Source organism: Stenella coeruleoalba (assembly GCF_951394435.1).
Source record: "Stenella coeruleoalba genome assembly, chromosome: 4".
Lineage (NCBI taxonomy): Eukaryota > Metazoa > Chordata > Mammalia > Artiodactyla > Delphinidae > Stenella > Stenella coeruleoalba.
In genome coordinates, this window is record NC_137149.1 from 3,418,238 (window position 1) to 3,441,829 (window position 23,592).

The window sequence follows — 23,592 nt, forward strand, 5'->3', positions numbered from 1 at the left end:
TGACACTTCACCGGTAGCTGGGTTAGTGGCCCCAAAGACAGCTGTCCCCAGGGGCCACTGCCAGCCCCCTCCCAGTGGGGAGAAGCCCGAGGAGGACCCTCTACCCCATCCCACCGCATCCCCCGCCTGGCGCCCAGCGATGTTCCATTCCTTTCCCTTTTAAAAATCCGCGTTGCCCTCAGCGTGTCCGAGCCACAGGGACTCCACGCAGAGCTGCTTCTTGAGGGATTTTTGCCAAACATCTCCTCCTCGGCCAGCTGTTGCATGGCTCTATCCTCACCTCCATGGACTCAACTCTGATTTTTGCAGCCCTTGTGGAAAAATCACAACTCATTCATTTGCAAAGTTATTTTCATGGACTCCCTGCAATGTGCCTGGTACACACTGCTCGGTAGATGTTTGGAAAGTGGGTGAGTGAGGGAATGAATGAATGAATGAATGAGTGAGTGAGCGAGTGACCAGGCGAGCAGGTGAGCCCAGGAGAAGGGCTGTCAGCCTCTGCTGAGCCCTGCCCACCATATTTGGGTCTTCTGGCCTTGTTGGTTGTGCCTGGTCAGGTGGTCACCCCAGAGCTGAGACCCAAATCTCTCCTGGGCAAGGCCGGGGCACCTGTCAGGTGACAGATCACTCCCTGGTCTGGCCATCTGCCCTCCACCTGGGCCCTGGGTCCCAAGGAGCCCCCTAAGTGGGGCAGTGGGCAGGGCTCAGGGGCCAGCAGCTCCCACCCAGCAGGCCTGGGGGCGCTGCCACCCTGACCCCAGAGGGCAGGGCTTCCTCACTCGGAACCCGGGGCAGACTGGCCCAAAGTGTACTTAGCGGCGCCCCTTCAGGTGCCTCAGAAAGGTGTGCATTCCTCAAGAGAGGAAGCACAAATGTTCCTAGCAGAGCGGGGCTAGGAATATTTTGCGGCTTTGTGGCCCCGAGCGCAGGGCCGATTCTGACTTGTTCTCTGTTGCCCGCAGCTGGTACTGTGAGTGTTGGTACCAGTAGCTGCCTGTCCCTGTCCCAACACCCAAGCCCTACCTCCGTGTTCAGACATCATTACATCCCCTACTTCCGAGGTAAGGCGCTCAGGGCTGCGGGCTGTGGTGCAGGGCCGGCCGTGCGTCTGTGTCTCGCTGTCCCGTGTGCGCCGCATGGCTTCCCCGAGCCCATGTCCCACGCCCATGCTCCCCGCTTTGCGTCCTGTGTGTCCAGCTCTGTCGGCGTGTACACGTTCCCAGGAAGTAACTTGTGTCAGGGAGCAAGCGGCGAGGCAGGAAGAGGGGTCTAGGACCTACCCAGCGCCCACCCTTGGGCTGGTGCCCAGAGCCTTTCCCTAAGTCGTCTCCTTTTCTTTCCCACGTCAGCTCGGCAGGTGCGGGGACCGCTAGCCGTGCTTGTCGGGAGCAAGTGCTAAGGCACAGAGGGTGGAGACGTCCACGACCTCAGCTCCTGGTGGCCGGGCGGGAGGCGTACCCCGCACGGCTGCAACTCCTCCCAGGGCGCAGACCTACCCTTCTTCCCCACCCACGCCCGGGCACGCGTGTGTGAATCACACCAGGAAAAGGACCAATTCCTTTTCAGTCCGTATATTACGGGCTGAATTACGTCCCCCCAAATTCATACGTTGAAGTCCCAACCACCAGTGTGACTGCGTTTGGAGAAGGGGTCTTTAGGAGGTTATTAGGGTTACATGAGGTCATACAGGTGGGGCCCTAATCTGATAGCGTGGGTGGCATTTACGAAGAGGAACAGACGCTCTCTCTGCACGCGCTCAGAGGAGAGGCCACGTGAGGACAGAACAGTTGTCTTCAGCCAGAAGAGAGGCCTCACCCAGAACCAAGGCTTGCCAGACCTCTGGGACTTCCAGCCTCTGCAGCTGTGGTCCTTTGTTATGCAGCCCTAGCTGATTAATACACCATGGAAAGACTCCCAGAGCACGAGAGGAGCAGCAATGATCTCTTGCTGATTCCCCCAGACGCGTGTTAAGGTCCCCGTTCCTTACAGTTACTGAGTGGTGAAAGTTTCAAGAGAATCATCTGTCCCCGAGGGGCCAAGGGAGGACAGCTCGGCTGGATTATTCCATCATTGGATGGTCACCCGGCGGGGCTCCTTGCAACTTGGACGGTTCTCATTGTCATCATCACCTGTTTGCCTGACTCCATCAGCCTAACTGAGAAGAGAACCCCTGGTCATCGGGGTGCCTTCCTCTCCTCTTAGTGGACCTATGCCCACAGCTCATGGCCTGTTCTGGACGTACTGACTCTTCTGAGAAGCAGCAAAGCCCAAAATCCTGTGAGCGGGAGAGCAACCCACAGGGCCTCTTGCACACCCGCGTGGCACAAGGGTGTCGCGTGGCTGGAGTGTGCCCTCACCCAGAGGTGGACAGAAGACTCACTGCAAACTGGAGTGAATTTGACATTTAGACAAGTCACAGCAGGTCACCAAGGAGAGATACCTCTTCTTCCTTTGCTTGAAGGTCAGAAGAGCACAGGGCTTTCCTCCCGCCTGATGTGGCCCTGCTTTGGGGTCCCTGGCAGAGGTGCGGCCCAGAGGCGAGGCCAGACGGCAGGACCCTCGCCCTCTTGGCTGCTCTAGCCTCGCGCCCCGGGGCAGCCCCTTGTGGGCTGGGCTGGCTGCCTGGGGGAGGTTTTGCCTACGTCCGTCCAGGTGGGGCAGGGGCCATCACAGACGCTGCCCCTTAGGAGCCTCCACCTCGAGTTCTTACTGCGTCAGGCGACCTCAGCCCAGGACGGGCCCCCTGGGCAGCTGCCCCCGGCCTGCAGCACCGCGTCCTCAGCCACATGAGAGAGGGCCAGGGAGGGAGGCCGAGGAGAGGGCAGCCCACTCACCTCAGGCAGGAGCAACGAGGCCCTTCCTTCCATCCTGTGCTGGGGGCAGGCGGGGCAGGCAGGCCCCCACCCCACTGCCCACCAAAATGTGGTTTAGAAACCACATTTCTAAATGTCATAGCCCTTCCAATGGTGTCCCTGAGGTCAGGGGGCACGGTGCCCTGCGGTCTGCTCCGGGTGGGCACTGGCCCCGCGGTGGGCAGGGCTCTGCTCCGGTTCCCTCCTGACTGCTTTGGCCCCCAGTTCTCTTTTTTTTTTTTTTTTTAACATCTTTATTGGAGTATTATTGCTTTACAATGGTGTGTTAGTTTCTGCTGTATAACAAAGTGAATCAGCTACACGTATACATATATTCCCATATCTCCTCCCTCTTGCGTCTCCCTCCCACCCTCCCTATCTCACCCCTCTAGGTGGACGCAAAGCACCGAGCTGATCTCCCTGTGCGATACAGCTGCTTCCCACTAGCTAGCTATTTTACATTTGGTAGTGGATATATGTCCATGCCACTCTCTCACTTCATCCCAGCTTACCTTTCCCCCTCCCCGTGTCCTCAAGTCTATTCTCTACGTCTGCGTCTTTATTCCTGTCCTGCCCCTAGTTTCTTCAGAACCCTTTTTTTTTTTTTTTAGATTCCATATATATGTGTTAGCATACGGTATTTGTTTTTCTCTTTCTGATTTACTTCACTCTGTATGACAGACTCTAGGTCCATCCACCTCACTACAAATAACTCAGTTTCGTTTCTTTTTATGGCTGAGTAATATTTCATTGTATTCATGTGCCACATCTTCTTTATCCATTCATCTGTCGATGGACACTTAGGTTGCTTCCATGTCCTGGCTATTGTAAATAGAGCTGCAATGAACATTTTGGTACATGACTCTTTTTGAATTATGGTTTTCTCAGGGTATATGCCCAGTAGTGGGATTGCTGGGTCATATGGTAGTTCTATTTGTAGTTTTTTAAGGAACCTCCATACTGTTCTCCATAGTGGCTGTATCAATTTACATTCCCACCAACAGTGCAAGAGGATTCCCTTCTCTCCACACCCTCTCCAGCATTTATTGTTTGTAGACTTTTTGATGATAGCCATTCTGACTGGTGTGAGATGATACCTCATTGTAGTTTTGATTTGCATTTCTCTAATGATTAATGATGTTGAGCATTCTTTCATGTGTTTGTTGGCAATCTGTATGTCTTCTTTGGAGAAACGTCTATTTAGGTCTTCTGCCCATTTTTGGATTGGGTTGTTTGTTTTTTGGATATTGAGCTGCATGAGCTGCTTGTAAATTTTGGAGATTAATCCTTTGTCAGTTGCTTCATTTGCAAATACTTTCTCCCATTCTGAGGGTTGTCTTTTCATCTTGTTTATGGTTTCCTTTAATGTGCAAAAGCTTTTAAGTTTCATTAGGTTCCATTTGTTTATTTTTATTTCCATTTCTCTAGGAGGTGGGTCAAAAAGGATCTTGCTGTGATTTATGTCATAGAGTCTTCTGTCTGTGTTTTCCTCTAAGAGTTTTATAGTGTCTGGCCATACATTTAGGTCTTTAATCCATTTTGAGTTTATTTTTGTGTATGGTGTTAGGGAATGTTCTAATTTCATTCTTTCACATGTAGTTGTCCAGTTTTCCCAGCACCACTTGTTGAAGAGGTTGTCTTTTCTCCATTGTATATTCTTGCCTCCTTTATCAAAAATAAGGTGACCATATGTGCATGGGTTTATCTCTGGGCTTTCTATCCTGTTCCATTGATCTATATTTCTGTTTTTGTGCCAGTACCATACTGTCTTGATTACTGTAGCTTTGTAGTATAGTCTGAAGTCGGGGAGCCTGATTCCTCCAGCTCTGTTTTTCTTTCTCAAGATTGCTTTGGCTATTCGGGGTCCCAGTTCTCTTTGTTCAGAAATTAGACAAAGCCCCCTGCCCTCCTCTCTGGTGCAGGATGCAGGGGAGCCTGGCACCCACGGTTCTGCCCCCTGCTGACTTCAAGGGCCGTCTGTGACCTCAGGAGCCCCGGCCTTTTGCCAGGACTCACCCCTGGGGAGACCAAGGCTCAGGGACAGGTCGCTGGGCAGAGCCCAGAGGCAGGCCCTCGTTCACCAGGTGCGTCCACCTGCTGGCCGTGGGGCCACCACTTCTCCCCGACACCTCTCACTGAGGCCCACGGGCTCTGGCGCATCCCAGCCCGTGGGCACCCTGCAGCCAGCTGTGCCAGGGGCCACCTGCCCTCTCCTCAGCTGGTCACGGGACCTGGCATCCACCCACGCTCTGCGGAAGAGCCTTCCCTGGTCCCTCCTCACAGCCTCTTCAGCTTCTTTGGCTCCTTAGGTGGAGATTCTCCCTCTGGACGGCACTGTGGGTGGAGGGCTCACCAAGGAGAGGCCAGCGCTTGCCCTGAGCTGGCCAGGTGCCCCTCCTTCCCACCCTCCCCCATCCCAGACACACCTTCCCACCGCGTCCTGGTGCCTGGGGCCACCCTCCTCCCGGGACCCGCGTGCAGCGTAGGTGCCAGTGACAGCCGTTTACGCTTTAGTATGAATTTCAGTCCCCAGTGTCTCCCAGGACAGTGTCGGGTTTAAGACTGACTTCTCAGCTGTTAAGGCTCAGAGGCCGCGGCACCGCAGGTGCGTGCAAGCGGAAGTGATGCTGCCGAAACCGTCTTGCTGGGCAGTGACGGGAAGTGACTGCCGAGCCTGCTCCCGACAGGGCGTGAGAGGGAGAGGAGGGGCTGCAGCTGCGGAACCTCAGGTCAAGGCCACTCCCCCACCCACCCGCTGCGCCCGTAGCCATCTCTGCATCTCGCCCCCATTCTGGGGCCCTCCACCTGGTGGCTCTGGCTGACTCAGGTGGCACGTGGCAGTGAGAGGGGCAGGTGGAAACCCACCCACGTCTTGGTGACCCATGGGGTCCCTGCAAGGGGCTGGGGGCTGGCCTCGCCTCTGGTCACCTTGAGCAGATCCACGGAGCAAGTGAGGGGGCTCCTGAGGGCAGAGCCGGGACAGCTGAGCAGCAGAATAAAGGACACAGTGTTGGATCGTAAAGCAAAGTACAAACGTCCGCGCGTCCACACCGATATAAAGGAACGATTGGATAAATAAGTAACTGGGGGAGAAGAGACAAACTCCCGGCAGAAGAATCCCCAATCATTCACATGGACCCTCCACCCTCCAGGAGGGCCCCCCCGCCCCGTGTCAGGTGTGGGCTGTGCACGGCGGCCCCCTCCCAAGGAGCACAGAGTGGGGGTGTGGGAGGAGCTGGACGGGGAGAATCCTGGCCAGCACGACCTCGGCCGTGGGGTCAAGGTCAATCGCAGTTGTTGACCACGTGGATGGCGGTGCCCCTGACGTGATGGGAGGGGGGCGCCTCCCCTCTGTGCTCTTCCTCCCAAACCGTGACCCCCGTCCAATCACGAGAAAAGCATCTGACGAACCCCAGCTGAGGGACAGGCTGCGAAACACCGACCAGCACTTCTCAAAACTGCCAAGGCCGTGAAACGCAAGGAGAGTCTGAGGAACGGTCACAGCCCAGGGGAGCCTGAGGACGCGTGAGGACCAGTGTCGCCTGGTGTCCTGGACGGATCCTCAGATACAAAAGGGGAAAACGGGTGAAACCCAAATAAAGTAAGGCGTTTAGACAACACCTGCGTGGCAACGCGCCGGTGGTGCGTAAAGTAACGGCGGGAATGACTTGGGGGCCGCAGGAAGGCTCCATGCTGCCCGGAGCTGCTTTGCAACAAGGCATCAATTTGGACAAACAGGCGAGGTGGCCGCTCACCGGCCGGGGTTCCCCGGCTCTGAGAGGTCCCCTTCCCGGCATCCTCGCATCTCCCTGAGGACGCTGAGGGCCCCTCCCTGGCAGAGGTCAGAAGCAGCCTCGGTCCTGACCCATCTCCAGGAGAAGCCACACACCTTGGCCCGAGGGGCTCCGTGCCTTTTCAAAGTTGCCGCTCAGCTGGGTGACCTCTGGCTTTCCCCCATCCCCGGTGACATCAGTGGTTGGGGGTTTTGCCCCCAAGGCCCACGGGAGAAGCTGGCCCTCAGAGCAGCACCTGAGGCCGGGCCTCACCAGGACACCGGCCCCTGCAAAAGGCAGTCGTGGTGGCGTGGCCGCCGGGCCGTCGTGAGCAAAGTGCTGCGAGAGGCCCCGTGTAGGGTCTGTGTGAGGGCGCATTTGATGATCATTTAGCAACACGGTGAACGGGCAGGCAGGTGCGTGTCCAGAGAAGGGAATGGTCAGCTGGGCTCTGTTCTCTGGGAAGGCTTTGCACTTGAGCCTTGACCCAGGAAGGGTCTGCACAGGTGGGGAGGGTTGGAAAGGAAGTCCAGAAGGGGATGGGGGAGAAGCAGAGGCATTCTGGGTCAGGTCCAAGGTCTTAAGAGTCTGTTGACCGGTGTAGAGGCCCCTGGATGGCAGGTGTAAGGGGGGCCTGAGAGCCCAGTGTGGCCACCGCATGGTGCCTCCTGACCCTGGTGAAAGCCGTGGGCCTCCTCAGATACGTGTGCGCGTATGTGCGTGCACGCGCGTGCACACACACACACACACACACACACACACACACAGAGTCTTGCCTGTGAGGTCAGACACTGCACGGTGGGCCTGGGGACTGAGGCGGGGGGTGGGCAGGAGTCCCGTGACATGTTAGGGACTCCAGCCACCTGGGCAGGGGTGGGGAGAAACAGGCCACTGGAAGCTGGGTCAAGACGTGTCCGGCACAGTGGTGCCGCCGTAAGTGAGCGTCCTCGGCTGCCCCAGGGTCCGAGCAGATGAATGTGAGGCCCCTGCTTCCACCGTGCTCCGCTGCCCCTGGAGAAGCACGAGCCCAGCCGGCGGAACGGATCTGAGGTTTTCTTTACGTGCCCGTGGGTGTGGTCTCCCCGGGTGCAGGAGTCTGGCCTGGCGTGAGGCTCCGGGAGGCTCTGTGCCGTGCTGGAAGGCGGCAGCTAAGGGAGAAGCAGGGTTCATGCCCCGAGAGGGGGGCAGTCATCTACCTGAAGCTCCGTCCACGCCGACAGGTGACGTTGGTGCCGCACCCAGGGAGATGCTCAAGTTGTAGTCAGCAGCCCCCGTGTGGCCTCAGCCTGGTTCAGGCCGTGGCCGTGGTCTGCTGAGCCCACCCCGCCCCGCGGGCCCCCCTTTGCCCTCAGCGCGCCCTTCCGCCAGGCGAGAGCGTCCCCCACGAGCCCGGCTACCGCGTCTCCCCCCCGTTAGCCCACCTCCAGGTTGGGCCCAGCGCTCACTCTGCCTCATCACCACGTCACCTCGGGGTCCTGCGGCTCCCAACCGGGGGGATTTTCACGTCGGGGTGTCCATCTCCCTTCGCCAAGCTGTCACATAACGGGCGAGGGTTTCCCGGGGCTAAAGGGGGGGAATGCGCTGTGCCTTCGCGTGTCTCGCTAAAGGAGCCGTGTGCCTTTCGTGCCGTGTCCGACGCCCGTCACCCGCTGTGTACCACCCCATCTCTCAGTAGGCGTGGGGGGGGGCAGGTAGGACCGGCGGGTGGCCACGGCTGTCTAAATTTGTGACTTGATAATCCAACCTTGTTCGCAGAACAGAAATGACAGTCCCAACGGGATAGAACTCGGGGCCGGAATCCGAGGACTCTTTCCGTTTAACTGGGCAAAAAAATCGCTTTATTTGGGAACGTGGCATCTGATTAACCAGTGGTCTCTTATTCTCCTGTGACTGATCGGATCTTACTCAGTGGCTCTTCAGGACAGATGTGGATGAGTTCTAGCCCTTTAATCCCGATTCTGAATGGCTAGTTTGTGAATTCTCCAAGAAATCCGCGTCTTTTTACGCAAGGATACTCAGGACGTGGGCGTGGGGGGGATGCTTACTTTTGGTGAATTTGTGACTTTCTGGGTTCCAATGGCAGCCACGGCAGAGCAGCAGTGGGCTGTGCCCGTCCCAAGGAGAGGGAGCTCTGCCGACGGCCAGGCCAGACTTTGCAGGAACTGGGAACCAATACGGGCTCTGCCCTGGGCGTACCTGTTCCCTCACCACGGGGCCAGCGAAGGGGGTCCCTCGAGGTTGGATTAACAAGCCGTGGGGCCCACCTGGAGGTGTCGGTGAGGGTCCCTCTCCCTGGGCAGCGGAGAGGGGCTCACTTTCATGCTTGAAATGCTCTCCTCTGCTTTTCCCTTCCCGCCTTCTGTCTGCCGGCTTTGCTTTCCCGTCTGGAGGCAGTGAAAGTGGCCGGAGCACCTCCAGCCTCTCCGTGCTCTCAGACAACAAGCCTCCCCCCTCCACCTACCAGCAGGCTCCTCGCCACTTCCACGTCCCAGGTAGGCGCCCAGGACACACGGCCGCTCGCCAGGCGGACCGTCTGTCCGCCCCTGAGCTGTCGGGGCAGGGGGGCGGGAGCGGGCTGCCGTGCCTCTCGGGGGTGGCGTGGTCCCCGAGCCTCCCCGTCTCCCTCACCCCTAAATCCCGAGATGCTTTAAAAGTCCGCAGATGGGTGTGCGCATCCCCAAACTGGCACGTGTTTGAGTTTCTCCTGAATCTCCACAAACACCAGGGAGGCGTGGCTGCCCCCCTGAGAACGGGCTGGAGAGAGCGGGGCTGACCGGGTCACAGTCGTCGCTGGACGCCCGCTCCAGCCGCCTCTGTCCCTCTGCCCCCCTTCACACGGCGGGTGGCGTCGGGGCTGAGCGAGGCTGACGTGCGCTGTGAGGCCTGGGTGCCAGGCTCCGGGGCGGGAGCCAGATCCTTGCTGGGGACCCTAAATCTGGGTGACGGATTGCTGCTCACACAGAAGCGGTAGGATGGAAACCACCACAATTTGCTTGCTCACCCTGCTGTTCTCTCCTTTTTTTTTTTCTTTCTTCTTTCCCAGACACTGGCGTCAAAGATAACATCTATAGGAAACCCCCCATCTACAAGCAGCATGGTACATGCAGTCGGATTCCTCTGCTGCTGTGTTTGCCCTGCATGTCTGTCAATGCCTTTGCTACTGAATGCTTCCCGTTGTTGTGTTCTGATACGTGATGGGGAGGGTACCTCGGAGGCCCCGCAGTCTAAACATTAGGTGCAAATTTGCCGGTAGGCTCCCGAGAGGCCCCTTCATAAATTACAGCAAAGGGTGTGTCCTACTGAGGACGCCTCTGTGTGTCTAAACCCGGGGCTAACACACGTGGGCCGGGCTGGGGCTGGGGATTTGTAACCAAGAGCTGGTCTTGGTGTGTGGCTTCAGGGACGCTACTTTGAGAGAGGCAGCCAGACTGACTTTAGCCAAGATGATGAGGGACGGAGGTGCTTGGACCACAATCTGACACAGCCTGGTCTTTGTAAAACAGGACAAACCAGAATCAGTCATTTATTCCTCCATGAGAATTTAAGTCCTGTGTTGTTTTTTGTTTTTGTTTTTGCGGTACGCGGGCCTCTCACCATTGTGGCCTCTCCCGTGTGGAGCACAGGCTCCGGACGCGCAGGCTCAGCGGCCATGGCTCACGGGCCCAGCCGCTCCGCGGCGTGTGGGATCCTCCCGGACCGGGGCACAAACCCGCGTCCCCTGCATCGGCAGGCGGACTTCTCAACCACTGCGCCACCAGGGAAGCCCACGTCCTGTGTTTTGAGAATTTCTGATGATAGAATAAATGACTGAGCCTTTGGTTAAAGGGATTTCTTGCATCAGCAAATAGGGGCTGAAGATGCTTGATTCCAAGGGCATCTCTCGCCCCCCAGTTTCCCTCTCAGGGGTGACCAGACACCTCCACTCCACCTGAGTCTGCAGGGGACAGGTGCACAGGGAACAGAAGGCTCCAGGTCTCACCTCTGTTTCGTCCCAGAACTTCTGGTGATTTGGGGCTTGTTGCTTCACCATCCTGAGCCTCTGTTTCCTCATCTGCAAAACAGGACCGACCCTCCACTCGGCCCTTTTCACAGGCTGGTTATGAAGACCGGATGGGATGATGAACGTGGAATCATGTTCTAAACTGTCGAATGTGGTGCACGTGATGGGGGTTGTTATTCAGACACTAGAGAGATGGGAGGAGGGATCCCCGTACTTCAAGACCTTGTCCAGATGCACCCAAAACACAGCCACGTCCCCCGTTGACAACTGGATGGACGCTGTTGGGTGGAATCTGTAGAAGTGTGTTTTCTGTGACTTACTGACAAATCCGTGCTCTAGTTGCACAGGCTTTGTGTGTTTTATAATTTTCTCCTTGACTGCAATAGGCCCTATGCCTTGTGTATTTCTTCCTCTTCCCAAGAAAGAAAACGATGAATGGGAACTCCTGGGTTTCCGCAAGGCGATACCTCTCACCATTGCCTCTCAGTCGGAGAAGCAGGGAGCACAGATCTTCCCGAGGGATCGGAGAGGAAGGGACGCGTAGACTCCAGGGCCCTCAGAGGTGGTCCAGACTAGCTCCCTGTGTTACCAGTGGGGAAACTGAGGCACAGGAAGGCATGAGCAGGCGCAGAGTGGTGTCTTCCCATCGTGGCGCCCATACTGCGGCCAGGAGGCTGTGCGTGCTGTCCGCGTCCACGGGAAGGACTGACTGACTCGGCCTTTTATCAGCCACTAGCTAACACATCATGTACACACACAGGGTCAGAGGGCCGGCCCCCGGGAGGGGAATAGGCGGTAAATCAGATTAGGAACTTGCTCACGAGCGTCTGACGGAGCCCGATCTAGGACAGAGGACTTCTGACAGTAAGGCCCTTAACCAAATCGTGCAGTGGAGCTTCGGTTTCTCTTTTTTGGCCATGCCGCACGGCACACGGGATATTAGTTCCCCGACCAGGGATCGCATTTCCCCGACCAGGGATCACACCCGCGCCCCCTGCAGTGGAAGCGCGGAGTCTTAACCACTAGACTGCCAGGGAAGTCCTGGTTTACTCTTACCAGGGGCAATCTTTGTGTTTCTTTTTTAATCTGGATAGAAACACCTCTTCTATCCAAAGGCAAGTGAATTCCTCTTTGACTGAACCCTGAACAATGACCCAAACCCTCTTAGCATTCTAGAATGTGGGTTTACTGATTATTTTATGAAATGAACTTTATAGAGCGCCTGCTCTCTGCCACGCGTTCAGCCACGTCGTGGGGATGAACATGAATGCAGTCTGTCCCTGCTTGACTATAAATGGGCCATGAATGAAGTGAGTGCTCACGGGTGCTGTGTAGTCCTCTCCACCAGCTTTCCTTAGACAACCGTCAGATCATAACGGATGTGGGACTTCCCTGGCGGTCCAGTGGTTAAGACTCCGCGCTTCCACGGGAGGGGTCTTGGGTTCCATCCCTGCTTAGAGAACTAAGATCCCGCATGCCGTGTGGCACGGCCAAAAAAGTAAACTAAGGACATAATAGACGTGATGGGATGCATTTGATTTCCAGTAGATTTGAGATGTCTTAATTTTACAAGATTTGCCCCATCGAGCTGGACCATATCCGGGCAGAAGTGCATTGGGGTGGGGGGCATGCATGTGTATGAGCATGCGTGTGTGTGAGCATGCGTGAGTGTGAGTGTGCACGTGTGTGTTTAAAGCCCACGTGCAGCCAGCCACCAACCCCCATCTCAGCAAACTGACCGTCCCCTCATCTGTCAAGGGAGAGAAGCACACACCTCAGGATCACCTCCGGAGAACCCATCCTTTTTTTTTTTTTTTTTTTTTTGCGGTACGCGGGCCTCTCACTGCTGTGGCCTCTCCCGTTGCGGAGCACAGGCTCCGGATGCGCAGGCTCAGCGGCCATGGCTCATGGGCCCAGCCGCTCCGCGGCATGTGGGATCTTCCCGGACCGGGGCACGAACCCGCGTCCCCTGCATCGGCAGGCAGACTCCCAACCACTGCGCCACCGGGGAAGCCCCCCATCCTTTTAATAGCCAGACTTTCTGGAAACAAACTCCGGGTGATGATGTCGAGTTCCTGGATCATTTAATTAGCTTAAGCTAATATTTTCAGTGAGTTTTAAAATGTTATGCCTTTTAATTAATGTATTTACTTTTCAACTTTTTATTTCCAACTCATCAAAAGTTGTTGTGTTTTGGGTTTTGGTTTTTTCTCTGGTGCTCTAGTCCCATTGGTGTTTCTGGGAAATGAGCCTCCAGCATGAGGATGGTCAGGCCTGGGGACTCAGCGGGGGTGGGACCCTGGCGTTGAGGACCAGGGTTAGGTTTAGGGTTAGCAGTCAGCTGGCTGCCACTGAATGCATCGCGTGTGCTGGGGTTTCATCTCAACACAGCCCTGAGGCAGGTATTATTATAGACAAGGGAACTAAGGCCAGGGCCGCAAAGTGACCCGTCAGTGGCCAAGTCACACCGGGTCTGCCGGACCCCTGAACCCACCACTCTTAATTTACATCATTTTGCATCATTAGAGACCAATAGTGTTTTCTTAGACTACCTCAGTTCCAATTCTACTTGGTTACAATTTAATGGCTTCAAAAAAGAATAAGAAAGAGAAGAAAGGAAGCAAAAGAACTGAATGGGAAATAAGAAGGAAGGGGAAGAAGGAAGGGAAGGAAGAACCACATGCCGTCGGGCAGAGATGCTTCAGGACCAGCGGAAGGCATTGGACGGGCTGGGAGGTGGGGTGCGGGGGACCTCCCACCACCGGCTACAGGTCCAGCTGCTATGGGGACATTTTGGGTGTCTTTCGAACGGTCCTGAATCAATCACAGTGTTGAACCCAGGATTCTTTGGGAGGCAGACAGGATTCCAGCCGCAGCCGCTCCCCTGCCAGCTCTGTCTTTCGCTCTGAAGAACGGAGTTCTGGCTTCGAGGGGCTCTGCATGAAGCCCCGTGATGCTTGGCACAGAGCAGGGACTTTCCTCTCAATGGAGTGAAGCTGACCCAGTTTTTAGACTGTTTAAAATGAATTCAAGAGGAAAAAGTAATGTCTCCCCCAAATTTCCCAGGAAGCTGACTGTCCAGCTGCAGGGACAGACGTTTTGTTTCCTTGGTAAGCACACGGGAGCCGTCAGATGGCAGTGTGTGCGGAGACGCAGGCCCAAGAAGCAGGGGTGGCGTCTCACCGCCTCCCACACCTGCAGACGGTTGGGGGCTCGCTCCCACCTCCCAGAGCTGCCCACCCACGCCAGACGGTAGAGGCGACCCGTGTAGCCTGTACTCTCAGCTCTTCCTTTGGCGCCTGGTTTAAGACGGGAATTAATCACATCTCCTGTGTCTCTGGGATTCCTTTGTAGTGGGGTCGAGTCTCCTTTTGGTTTGGGGATGGGAGGAAAGGGAATGGCCCTGTATCCAGAAAGAAAATTAGAGACCTCCCCCTCTCATTGGGACGCTCCCTCTAAAGGTCCCAAGGGACGCAGGGAGTCGGCCGTCAGCCTTTCCCAAAAGGGTGCTCACTGGGAAATACTTCCCAGGGCTCGGAAGGAGCTGCCTTGTGTGATAGGAAAGACACACGCAACTCGACTTCTCTGCTTGTCCTGAATTGATCTGTCTTTTCCCGAGACTCTGAAACGGCATGTTACAAATTAGCGGCCCGGTTAGCCTCTCGTTTTATTCCTAATATTCCAAACGTGTAAGCTGAGCTCCCCATCATGTGACAGCACCTGCGTGTTATCTCGTGCGATCCTCGTAAATTGGAGGGGGGGGGGCGTCATTTGCCCATTTTACAGATCAGGAAACTGAGGCTCAGAGCTGTTAAGGAAGCAGCCCGAAAATAACACAGAGCTCCGGGTTCCTCTGTTTTCCTAGCCGTGCTCCATTTCTCGAGAGAATCCGTTGGGTGTTTTGCGGACTGGCAGAGACTGGGGCTCCGGAAAGCCCTTGGTTTGAGTCTGGTTAGCTTGTGCACACCTCGTGGAGCTGGTGGCGTTGGCAGAGAAAACTGGCTAAATCTTGGTGGGATATCCCCCTTTTTGGAGGTGGGGCCCTTCTTTAAGCCCTGAGGTAGCTCTACAGGCAGAGTTTGTCTGGCCCAATGTGCTCCCCGAGGCTATGGAAAGTCCTCGGACCCAGGAGGGACGCTGTGATCTGAACTCCTGGGATCTCAACATTCCCAAAAGCCTTTTGGTGGGAGCCACTTAATTGTTTTTGCATTTGCAAATTACCCCAAGTGTGGCTGTCCATTCGGGGGCCTCTGTGGGCTGTTCAAGGATCCAGCTAGCTTACTTGTACCAGCAGACCTGGCCCTGGAGGCCTTCTCTGGGCTGGACAAGGGCAGTGGTCTTAGAGCTCCAGGTAGCCGCCGGCCCGATGTCCCTGGGGCGACAGCGCCGCCGCCAAGAGTCCCGGCCGATGTATGGTCAGACGCTCAAGGCTCCGCTGCCTGGCGACAGCCGTTGTCCAGGAAACAGGAGAGCCTACACTGACGGGCATGCGTCCCTCTGAGCCCCCTGCTCCCTGCCCCTCCTGCACGGTGCCCCGCACGCAGGCTTGTCATCACTTTGCCTCTGCAAGTAGACCCGGCAGGGTTTTTATCTTCACGTTGAAAACCACTGTCTCTCCTGGGAGACAGAGAAGCAGGTGGCCGTCGGGAGTAATGAAATGTCCGTGTATCCAGAACCATCTTCACTTGTGGCCTTATCTCGTCAAGGTCCTGTAGCCCAATCCCCAATTTCCAAGCTCTCGGGCCTGATGTCAGTCTTGTCCTTGGTGGTGCACAAGGCAGGGTGCTCCAAAAGGCTAGAAGGTCCGAGCCCTCCGCAGGCTGCAGGTAAGGAGCCCACCCTTGGCATGTCCTTACTATGGCCTCGGTCTCCGTGGCAGGTGGCGAAGGACCCTGGGGTCTTTCCTTTCATCGTTCCTTGCATGGGGGTCAGTGGTTTAGCTTGGGAGGCACAGGGTGGGTCTTTACCGAACTGGATGCTGAGAACCGTCAACCTGCCCTCGTGTGATTTACTCATCATGCTTGCTTGGAGATAATGTCAGCCCGGCTGGGTGACGAGCCCCCATCCCCAAACAGGCAGGTGGAGGCACAGACACCTCTTGACGCAGCTCTAGATAGTCTGCTGAATAACAGACGTTTGCTTGCTCTGTTCCATAGAGCATACCTCTGGTTGTCTGTTGTACCCTCTCTACTGCTCTGCGTGGAATTCTCCCAGCGGCACAGCTCACTCACCTTTTTGTGTTTTGCGAGCAGTGAGGTGGGGCAGACAGAGGAAGGACTTAGAGTCAGGCGGCCTGGGTTCAAATGCCAGCCTCTGCCCCCCGCTGATCCATGATCTTGAGAAAGGCGCCTCTGAGCCTCAGTCCTCTGATCTGTGAAATGGGTCAGGTGGGGATGAGCAGTAACGTCTGTGACGCACCCAGCTGAGTCTGACCCAGTAGGGGCTGGATCGCCGGGCCCTTCTGTGCCTTTGAACTTGGAAGATAGAAAGTATGTTCTTCGAAATGCCGAGTGGCCGCAGGGTGGTTGGCTGGAACGTCAATGAGGCATCACTTCACACATCTGCTCTCGATTTAGCGCATCCTGTGCGAGGCCCCAGGCACTCCCCAGGCCACATTCCTGCGGGGACCTTCGCCAGCTGGGCTGGTTCCTCAGCCCTTAAAAGTACGAGTGCTGGCGACTTTTCTTTGATTATTTTCCATCTTTGAGCATGACTGTGAAGTGGGAACTGACACATGGAAACCCAGAATCTGTGGTGCGCTGCCCTGACAGATTGATTTTTCCCTTCCAGCCGGGCGGCGATCAGATGGGGAGGACGGAAGTTTCGACGCGGATAACAGGAAGGTAATGCAGGGGCAGACCTGCTTCTGTGGGGACTTTTCCAGCTTCAAGCCTCGGGCTCCTCCCCTTAGGCTGTGCTCCTTAGGGATTAGGCAGGGCCACATGGAACGGGGACCAAATCTAAGAGGTGATGATGCCACCAGCCCCCTTACAGTTAGAACTAGCACGTCTACTACCAAAGTCCTCATTCTATGCTGTGTAACCTGGTCATGGTCTAGAACCAAGGAGATGTCTGACAGGAAAGGAAAACAAATCAAAATGCACATGTTAGGGTTTGGCCCATGGGCTGAGTTTGCCCGCCCACCCTGGCTCAAGGGGTACGACCCCCTTTGCTTGTCTTTAAGGAAGATAGGTGTGTGTGGAAAGAGCCCAAGTCCGGCTTACCCTGCTGTCCCCTCGTGAAGCCATGTGGGCCCTGACCTCCCTGAGCCTCCGTTTCCTCCTCTGTAAAGTGGGGCGATGCCACTGCAGGTGACCTCAAAATTCACTTCTGTTTTTTTTCTCAGCAGAAGACCAACTGGCTGCTTCTCAAGGGGGACGGAGACACTAGGACCAACTCTCCAGACCTAGACAGCCAGTCTTTGGCCCACAGTAGCGGGACTGATAGAGGTCCTCTCCAAACGATGCCAGGGGACAACATTTACTCACGTGAGTGGTTCTTTTGAGCAAGGAGCTGTCAGTGTGGCATGAAAGTCCTTACAGAAAAGGGGCCCACGACCTCGAGCCAGTCCCCCCCAGATCTAAGCCTTGCTCATTAAAAACTACGAGAGCAAACCCACAGACAGAATGGCGAGCCCGGTAGGAAGCAGACCAGTAGCCGTGTGCCGGCTTCCCTTGGTGACACCCTGATTCAGCCAGTCCGCTGCCCAAGGGCCAAGCCAGCGTCTCCCGGAACTCTCCAGAGCCGGCAAGAGGGCAGAAGGCCAACTCAGCCTCCTGGGCTCCTTTGGGAAAAGGGCTTGCAGGCTGCCAGGCTGGAAGTTGAGGGGCCCGGCTCCCTCCGGAGTGGACAGGAGCATGGTCCAGGGGGGCGAGTCCAGACTCGGAGCCGAGAACGGCATTATCGTGTCTCCTGTGCTCATCTTGGGCGAGGGGCCGGGAGCTGGGACTGCAGATCCTCAGGGAGTGCAGGAGACAAAGACCCCGTCTGCCTGATCCGGGGGGTCGTGAAGCTGCAGTAGGCGTGACCTTCAGATGCCGGGCCAAACTCCCCATATAACGTTCTTCACGTCCAGAGGCTGTAAATTCCAGGCGGAAACGACAGCAAGCTGTCGTCTGATGCCCGCGGTAGACGGTGGGCAGAGTCTTTGGGTCTCAGCAGCTGTGGGTGGGTTTCTGTGGAGAAGCTGGAGGCTTAGCTTGGAAGCAGAGGCCAGGAGGGGATGGTTGTGGACGTGAGAAAGCCAGGGAGAGACACTGGCTTTGCCGTAAGACAGACCTGAGTTCAAATGGTGGCTCACCACTCGCTGGGCCCCATTTTCACCTGTGTGCCCGGCGGGGTCGTTAGAGACCCGGAGGAGGGGGCACGTGTGCAGCCAGCACTTGGCCGGGCCCGTAGTAGGTGCTCATCGTCATCACCACCATTCTCGTGACTGTAAACCATCTCACAAATGAAAGTGCGTGTGTTCCGACGTGGGAAGAGGGTGAGAAGCGTGGAGGTGATCACTGGTTAAAGAAGACGCCTAAACAGAGAAAGCGTGTGTCGTTTTGTGTGTGATCTCTGTAAGCAGATGTCTGTGTGCCCCGGGCCCCGTCCGCCTGGGCCTCTGCTCTCTAAATGGGACCCAGAGCCGGAGCACAGGGCTGACATCCCCGTTGGAAGGTCACACCGGAGAGTCCCCCAGAGGACACCAAAGCGTTAGCCCCGGGACTCGAGAGCACCCAGGAAAGGACTATCTGGGGTCCTCAGGGTGGTCTTTTCTAGCTTCAGTCCTTCCCTTGCTGGGAGGTGGGTGGGCCTGCATCTGCAGCTCCCCGTGCTGTCTCTCCTCAGGGGGGCAGCTGCTGTCCCCAGGGAGTCCCACTTACCTTCCGGTCTGCCTGTGGCTTGGGGCTTAGGGAGGTGGGGACACCATCTGGGGAGAAGCCTGGGCAGGAGACGGGCCGCCCCGTGGGGACCTCCCTGTGCCGCGCTGACCCGTTCGTGTTTCCTCACCTCTGTGCACTGCTTCCTCGTCTGCACGTGCTGGACGGGGCGCCCTGCGGTCGTCCCAGGCGTCCCCCAGGCGGTAGGCCCTGCGAGACCCGGAGGCTGTGCCAGTGTTTTGGCCAGTCACACACCTTCAAGGTCTGTTTGTCAGCCCCGTTCCTTGCTGCCGTGTTCCGATCACAAGCTGCAGGTGTAGCCGCGGATGGGAATGGACCGCCTCCCATCCAGGTGCGCCCGGCCGGCAGGAATTGGAAAGCCTATGCTAGAATTCGTGTTCTAACTGGGGCGAACCCTGCAAAGTACAAACAACCTGCGTGTGTGTGTGTGTGTGTGTGTGTGTGTGTGTGTGTCCTCCTCCTTCAGGGATGCAGGCTCACGATGACCATGACAATGGTTCTGTCATCCCTTCGCTTTCTACACATGTTCTGACGTCAATTCCTCCGAATGGAAAACCCACTGTGTCTAACAATTGCAATTGTGCCTTTATTTCTGTCCTGGTGACATCGCCTTGTTTCCCAATGTGCATGGAAATAGCAGCGAGGACCCAGGCTGCTGGTCGTGCCTAGGTCAGGCGTGCCTTGCTATCTGCCGGCCTCTTGAGACATTTGGACGGGATGAGCACACTCTTAAACTGAGAAGAGAGGGGTATCCGCCTTCTTTTCTCGGGTTCCTTCCAATCTCACCATGTAGCCCCCAACTGTGAGTCCATCCACACCAGTTTCGTTTGCAAACAACCGTTATTGAACAAAGTGTTTGCATGTGGCAAGGCACGCCTGCCTGCACCCCTGGGACGTCCATCTGTAGCGCCCCAAGGAGGGTAGGATTGTGACACTCAACACAGTGGGCGCTCAATAAATGTTTGTTGAATTGAGATGCATTAAATTCAACGGGTATTTATTGAGCACCCACTCTGTGCCAGACGCTGTGTAGGGCACCGAGGGGGAGACCGAGAAGACAAGAGCAGCCCCTGACCCAGAGACGCGTGCAGGGAGCTGGGACAGGCAAAGACGCCGTTGAGAGCAAGTGCACACGCACCCTGCCGCCGCCTGCCTGGGGTCCTCCGTGGGCTCTCCGGGGCCACGCACAACTTCATCCCACTCATGACACCATCAGCACATCTCACCTGAGACTGAGTTCATCATTCAGTCATTCATCCACCCCTTCACCAGACATTAACTGAGCACCTACTATGTGCTGAACACAGTGCTAGGCAGCGGAGAGGAGGTGGTGAATATGGCCCAGTGCCTGTTCCCCAGGGAAGCAGACAACTGACAAACCAGTGTGACGTCCCTCTCTGCTATGGCAGTGGTTCTCAGCCAGCACTGACAGCCCCTCCGAAGGAGGTGTCATTGAAATACACACTGTATGACAGACAGCTTGTTTTCCTTTATGCTACACTTAGGGCATTATCTGGACTATGCATGTAGTAGGTTATATTATTGAGGAATCTGATTTCTGCACAGGAAAGGGATGGTATTGATTTTCTGTTACAAGAAGAGCGTCTTGAGCCTTACAGGATGGGATTCACTGCCCCAGCAGAACACGAGGGGGTGTGGGCCCCCCTCCCCTGGTCTAGACCCTGTGGGCCGGCCTGCTGCTCCTCTGCGTCCCACCTTCCTAACCCTTCACGTCCTGTCCTCCCTTCTGAGGTTCCCCACATCCCCTCCAGGTGGTCACAGGTGTGCTGAAGTAAGACAAAGCCCCAGGCCAGCTGGAGACCCTTCCCTGAGGGCTCAGTGACCCGTGGAAAGGACCCCACCCTGCCAAAGGGAATAAGGCCCTTCCTCAAATCCCAGCACGTGAGGGGAGTTAGGGTGGGCTTGGAGGTCGGGGTGAGGGAAGCCCCACATTGGAGACGAAGGCAGTGCAGATGGCTGGTCCCGTGGGGACCACTGCACGCCCACCCGGCCTGTGGTTTTGCCGTTTTACGTCACCCTCTGCATGTCTGTCCCCGTGGAGTCCCGTCCCCTTGTCTTCGCCTGCTGCCCACCCAGTCCGGGCCTGGTCTGGGGCTGGGATCCGAGATTGCTTCCTGGGTCACCCACCCCCAGTGCCCACCAGTGTGAAGCTCGGGAGACAGCACCTCTGTTCCACTTTTCCTTCCCTGCTGGCAGGAGGAAAGCGGGTTTGAGGCCTGGCCAGAAGTGGCTTTCCTCACCCCCTGTTAAGTCCTCTGGAGCTTCCAGGCAAGAAAAAATCATTCTCACATTTCTTAGTCCACGGCTGAAAGAGAGAGAGACCTGATTCGCTGTCTGCCAACCCCATGAGAATTTTGGGGGGTTGGCCATCCTCAGTCTGGGCACTGGGACCTGAGGACCCCAGGGGCAGGATCCACGAGCATCACCCTGACGGGACCTCAGTCCTGGCCCTCATTTTTGGACAAGCAAGAGAAGGCCCAGAGACAGGGTGTGACCGCCGAACAGGTCCTGGGGCCGGAGCAGAGGCCAAACGGACAGCACCCCAGCCCCGGGAGCTGATGGTCCAGAGGAGGCGGGGACACAGACAAAAAGCACGTCAGAAAGTAAGGCCCATGGCGCGTGCAGGTCGGGGGGCCAGGCGCTGCCGATGGCTCGGGGAAGGGAGATGCTGAGTGAGCAGGCTTGAGGGCTGCAGGCTTGAAGGGGTAGGCGTGGGAGTGAGCCCTCCTCACACAGGTGAAGCCTGGCTGCTGGGCTCTGCGGGAGGGCTGGAGCCTGGGATGCACAGGGTCACAGAGGGCTCTATGGGCCTTGGGAGGGCTTGGCCTGGCCTCGGAGTGGAGGACAGACCTAGGGGTTCTCAGCAGAGCCCTGGCCGCCTCTGACTGAGGTTTCAGCCGGACTGTCCGGGCAGGAGGGGAATTGCCGTCATCCAGGCTGGGGGAGGGTTCTGGGGGAGGTAGTCTTTTGGGGGTGTCCTGGGGTGTTCTGAGCAGCAGTTTGGGAAACAGGAAGCCAGTGGGGAGGCAGGAGAGGACAGCCAGAAATAGCTGGTCTGTGCGTGATGCTGGGAATTTTCTTCTCTGTCTGCTGGGGCCCAGGGTCGGTGCGGCAGGGCCGTGAGCAGAAGATGAGGTGATGTGTTTTATGTGTTCAGACACGGACGGGCAGCTTTGCAGAGGATAGACTGGAGGCTGCTGGGCCGGGGCTCAAGGGGCTGGGGTGTCCAGATAAGCCATGGGGAGGCCCCCCTGAACAGTCTAAACAGCAGGACTGGTGCAAGCAGTCGGGGAGGGGCGGGGCGGGGGGTGCGGAATCAGGAGTGGCCGGGGCGTCCTGGTGCAGGTGGGTGGAGGCATCTCTGTTCACAGCTGGGCAGGAGCAAGGTGGGTTCTTCACATTGAGTCGGGAGGCCGAGATGCCCAGACGGAGCTGCCGGGCCATGGACGGATGGGCTGGGCGCTCAGGAGAGGATTCTGGGCTGTAGGCAGAGTCACAGGGGTCCTGGGCTCCCGGATGGGCCCGGGGACGTGGGGGTGGGTAACCTGAGACCCAGGCCCTGCTCCAGGTGGTTTCCTGAGCTGTGTTACTTCTCAGAAGGGTCCGAGGCCCAAAGAAACTGTGACTCTCCTGCTCAGCGCCTACCTCACTCCCCAGTCCTTGGGCCCTGTTTCCCATCTCCGTCAGACGCAGCGGGAAGATGGAGAAAGTGTGGGCAGGGGGAGGCCCAGGGATGGAGAGAGCCTGGGCCAGCGGAGGGGGCGGGGGAAGGCTGAGAGGGAGAGGCCCGAGGGAGCTGGAGGGCTTGCGTCCGGCACCCGGCATCCAGCAGCTGGCTGGGACTCCCCTGGGGCAGAGCCTGCTGGGGAGGGCATGGCCCGCCCGGCCTCCAGCTGGAGGGACAGAGTACCCCCTGCTCACGTTCGGCCCCAGCAAGAGCAGTGAGGGTTCCAGATGTCAGGGAGGGGACCTCGGCCCAGGAGAAGCCACCTCCAGGTGCGAGAGGGGGGCACCAGGACAGAGCCCTCTGCCGTTCCCTGGGGGCTGGCTGGGACTCTTCGCTTTTAGCAAAGGTCCCTGTGCCCCCCGTGATGGGCAAGCTTGCCCCCAGCTGGGGAACTGGACAGGGTGTGGCCTCAGATTTGTGGGCAGGGGTGCAGGCAGTGCCTGAGACCCTCAGGCGTCCGGGGTAAGGAGCCCACGTCCCAGGTCACAGCTCTCAGGGCCTCCTCTGTCCCCCTACACACAACTCTGCCCAGGTCTTGAGGTGTTCCCACCCACCTGGGAGCTCTGTCTCCCCTCCCCCGACCCCCACCGGGAGCACCTTATCTATGACCCTGTGTGTCCTTTTCTCCCCTGAGGACTGTTAGCTCCTGGGGAGCAGGGTCCAGATTGGGCCCCCCGTGCCTCCCCCTGTGCCCACAGCAGCCCCCCAGTGAGTGCCCACGGGGCGGCGGGTGCCCAGGTCTTCCCTCCTTCGTGGGCCCCAGCATGGTGGGGGCTGGGGGGGAGCGACAGAGTGCATGAGATCACGTGAGGGGTCAGCAGAGATGGCTAGATGCGGGTGCGATCCCGCTGGGTTGAATCCTCGCCTCTCACTTGCTATGTGACCTTGGGTACGAGAGCAAACTTCTCTGAGTTTGGAATCGCCTCGTCTATAAAAGTGGGGATGTTCCAGTCCTCCTGGCAGGCGGCACCCGGGCTTTGGGGCTCAAACGTGGGCATCCTGTGGGCTGAGCCCCGGGGTGTCACACAGAGCTGGTCAGATCCACAAGCCAGCCATGGTGAGTGGACCCCTCTCGCTTACTTCTGAAGCCTGAAGCTCAGACGGCCCAAGGGGCCTCCTGTTCATGTTCCTAGGGGCTGAAGGGGGTCCCAGCCCCTCCTTCCTCAGACGGGGATGCCGAGACTCAGAGAGGGGACCCGAACCTGCACAGGGCCACGCAGCTGCAAGCTTACACGTTCGCACATCAGTGAACTGGAAACCGTTCACCATGCCGGTGAAACTGACGAAGATCTGCCCAGGGCAGTGGCTTCCTGACCGTCGTCCACAAAGCACC

At 57.3% G+C, this 23,592-nt stretch overlaps 1 protein-coding gene across 4 annotated transcripts in view; it reads left to right on the top strand.

Moving 5' to 3' along the window:
* The window catches only part of ABLIM2 (actin binding LIM protein family member 2), a 151,932-nt gene that overhangs the window by 101,570 nt on the left and 26,770 nt on the right, over window positions 1–23,592 (top strand). For 2 of the 4 annotated variants that reach the window (XM_079920548.1, XM_079920547.1), the window contains exons 12-15: window positions 9,016–9,117; window positions 9,669–9,722; window positions 16,416–16,468; window positions 16,972–17,113. In XM_079920548.1, coding sequence (XP_079776674.1) covers window positions 9,016–9,117; window positions 9,669–9,722; window positions 16,416–16,468; window positions 16,972–17,113 — 351 coding nt within the window. Of the gene's footprint in view, window positions 1–962; window positions 1,062–9,015; window positions 9,118–9,668; window positions 9,723–16,415; window positions 16,469–16,971; window positions 17,114–17,271; window positions 18,419–23,592 lie in introns of those variants that run through there. The other 2 variants (XM_079920549.1, XM_079920546.1) reach the window with 2 other exon arrangements.